Genomic DNA, 1,120 nt, shown 5'->3' on the forward strand with positions numbered 1-1,120 from the left:
CGCACACCTGCATTCCTCCTCCGTCATCTTGGACAAGTCAGTGCAGCTGAAGAACTTCCCCTGCGCCCAGGACAGGGAGGGAGGGAGGGAGGGAGATGCGTTGTCATGGAAACAGCGATCCGATGATGGGCAGGAGAAGGAAGGCAGAACGTCTGGACCGAGGAGCCTGGGTCTTCCTCCCAGAGGGCGGCCCAACCAGGGAGCAGGGCCCAGACCAGTCCTCCGGCACCGAGGCCCACGCCCTCAGCCTGCCCCCGGCCCCCAGCCCAGGCCCTGACCCGGGAAGCAGCCCTGTGTCTGTGCGATGAATGAATGAATGAATGAATGAATGAATGTCATTGCATGTCTAGTTCTGGCTGAGGCTCCGTCTGGTGATTTTCAAGCCGGACCCGTGGGGGCAGGAGACGACCGGGTCCTGGGAGGAGGAGCCGCGGGGTCGGGGCTGTGCTCAGGCCAATCTCTATGTCCCGCAGGTGGTCCCAAAGCCGGGGCGTCGGGAGGGACACCCAGCACCCTGGAGAGGAACCGAGCACCGTGCTCTCCCCGAAAGTGAGGACAGAATGGGGTCGGCGCCCAGACATGTGAAGATGGGGCCCCTGCCCTCGGTGCTCCTGGGAGAAGGACTGAGGCCGGACACCCGGCCGGCACTCGGGTGCAGGAGCCCAGGCAACGAGGAGGGGGATCTGATGGCCGGGAGGGGTGGTTGCAGGCCAGGCGGGTGTGGGGTGTCACCTTCCTCCTCCAGGGGAAGCCAGGAAGACAGCGGACCCTCAGGGAGCCTTGAGGACCCCTGTTTCCCCAGGTGGGGGCTCCCTGGGCTGAGGCGGGAACGGCCGGCCGCTCTGGCCCTGGCCCCTGGTGGGCACCTGGGGGTCGGGCTCACCTTGAAGAGCTGGACCCCGACGCAGGCGAAGTCTCTGGCCCTGGCCCCTGGCGGACACCTGGCGGGCACCTGGGCGAGGGGCTCACCTTGAAGAGCTGGACCCCGACGCAGGCGAAGATGAACTGCAGGAGGGTGGTGACCAGCACGATGTTGCCGATGGTGCGGATGGCCACGAACACGCACTGCACCACGTGCTGCGGAGGGAGGGCGGTGGGGCCAGGGGGCAGCAGCCCGCCC

The 1,120-nt window shown here is 67.1% G+C and overlaps 1 protein-coding gene across 1 annotated transcript in view; it reads right to left on the reverse strand.

Annotated features, from left to right (window-relative positions):
- Window positions 1–1,120, reverse strand: part of CACNA1S (calcium channel, voltage-dependent, L type, alpha 1S subunit) — a 37,983-nt gene that overhangs the window by 14,608 nt on the left and 22,255 nt on the right. The window contains 2 exon segments of the mRNA XM_014533387.1: window positions 8–60; window positions 970–1,077. Coding sequence (XP_014388873.1) covers window positions 8–60; window positions 970–1,077 — 161 coding nt within the window.

This window comes from Myotis brandtii, unplaced genomic scaffold (assembly GCF_000412655.1).
Source record: "Myotis brandtii unplaced genomic scaffold, ASM41265v1 scaffold975, whole genome shotgun sequence".
NCBI lineage: Eukaryota > Metazoa > Chordata > Mammalia > Chiroptera > Vespertilionidae > Myotis > Myotis brandtii.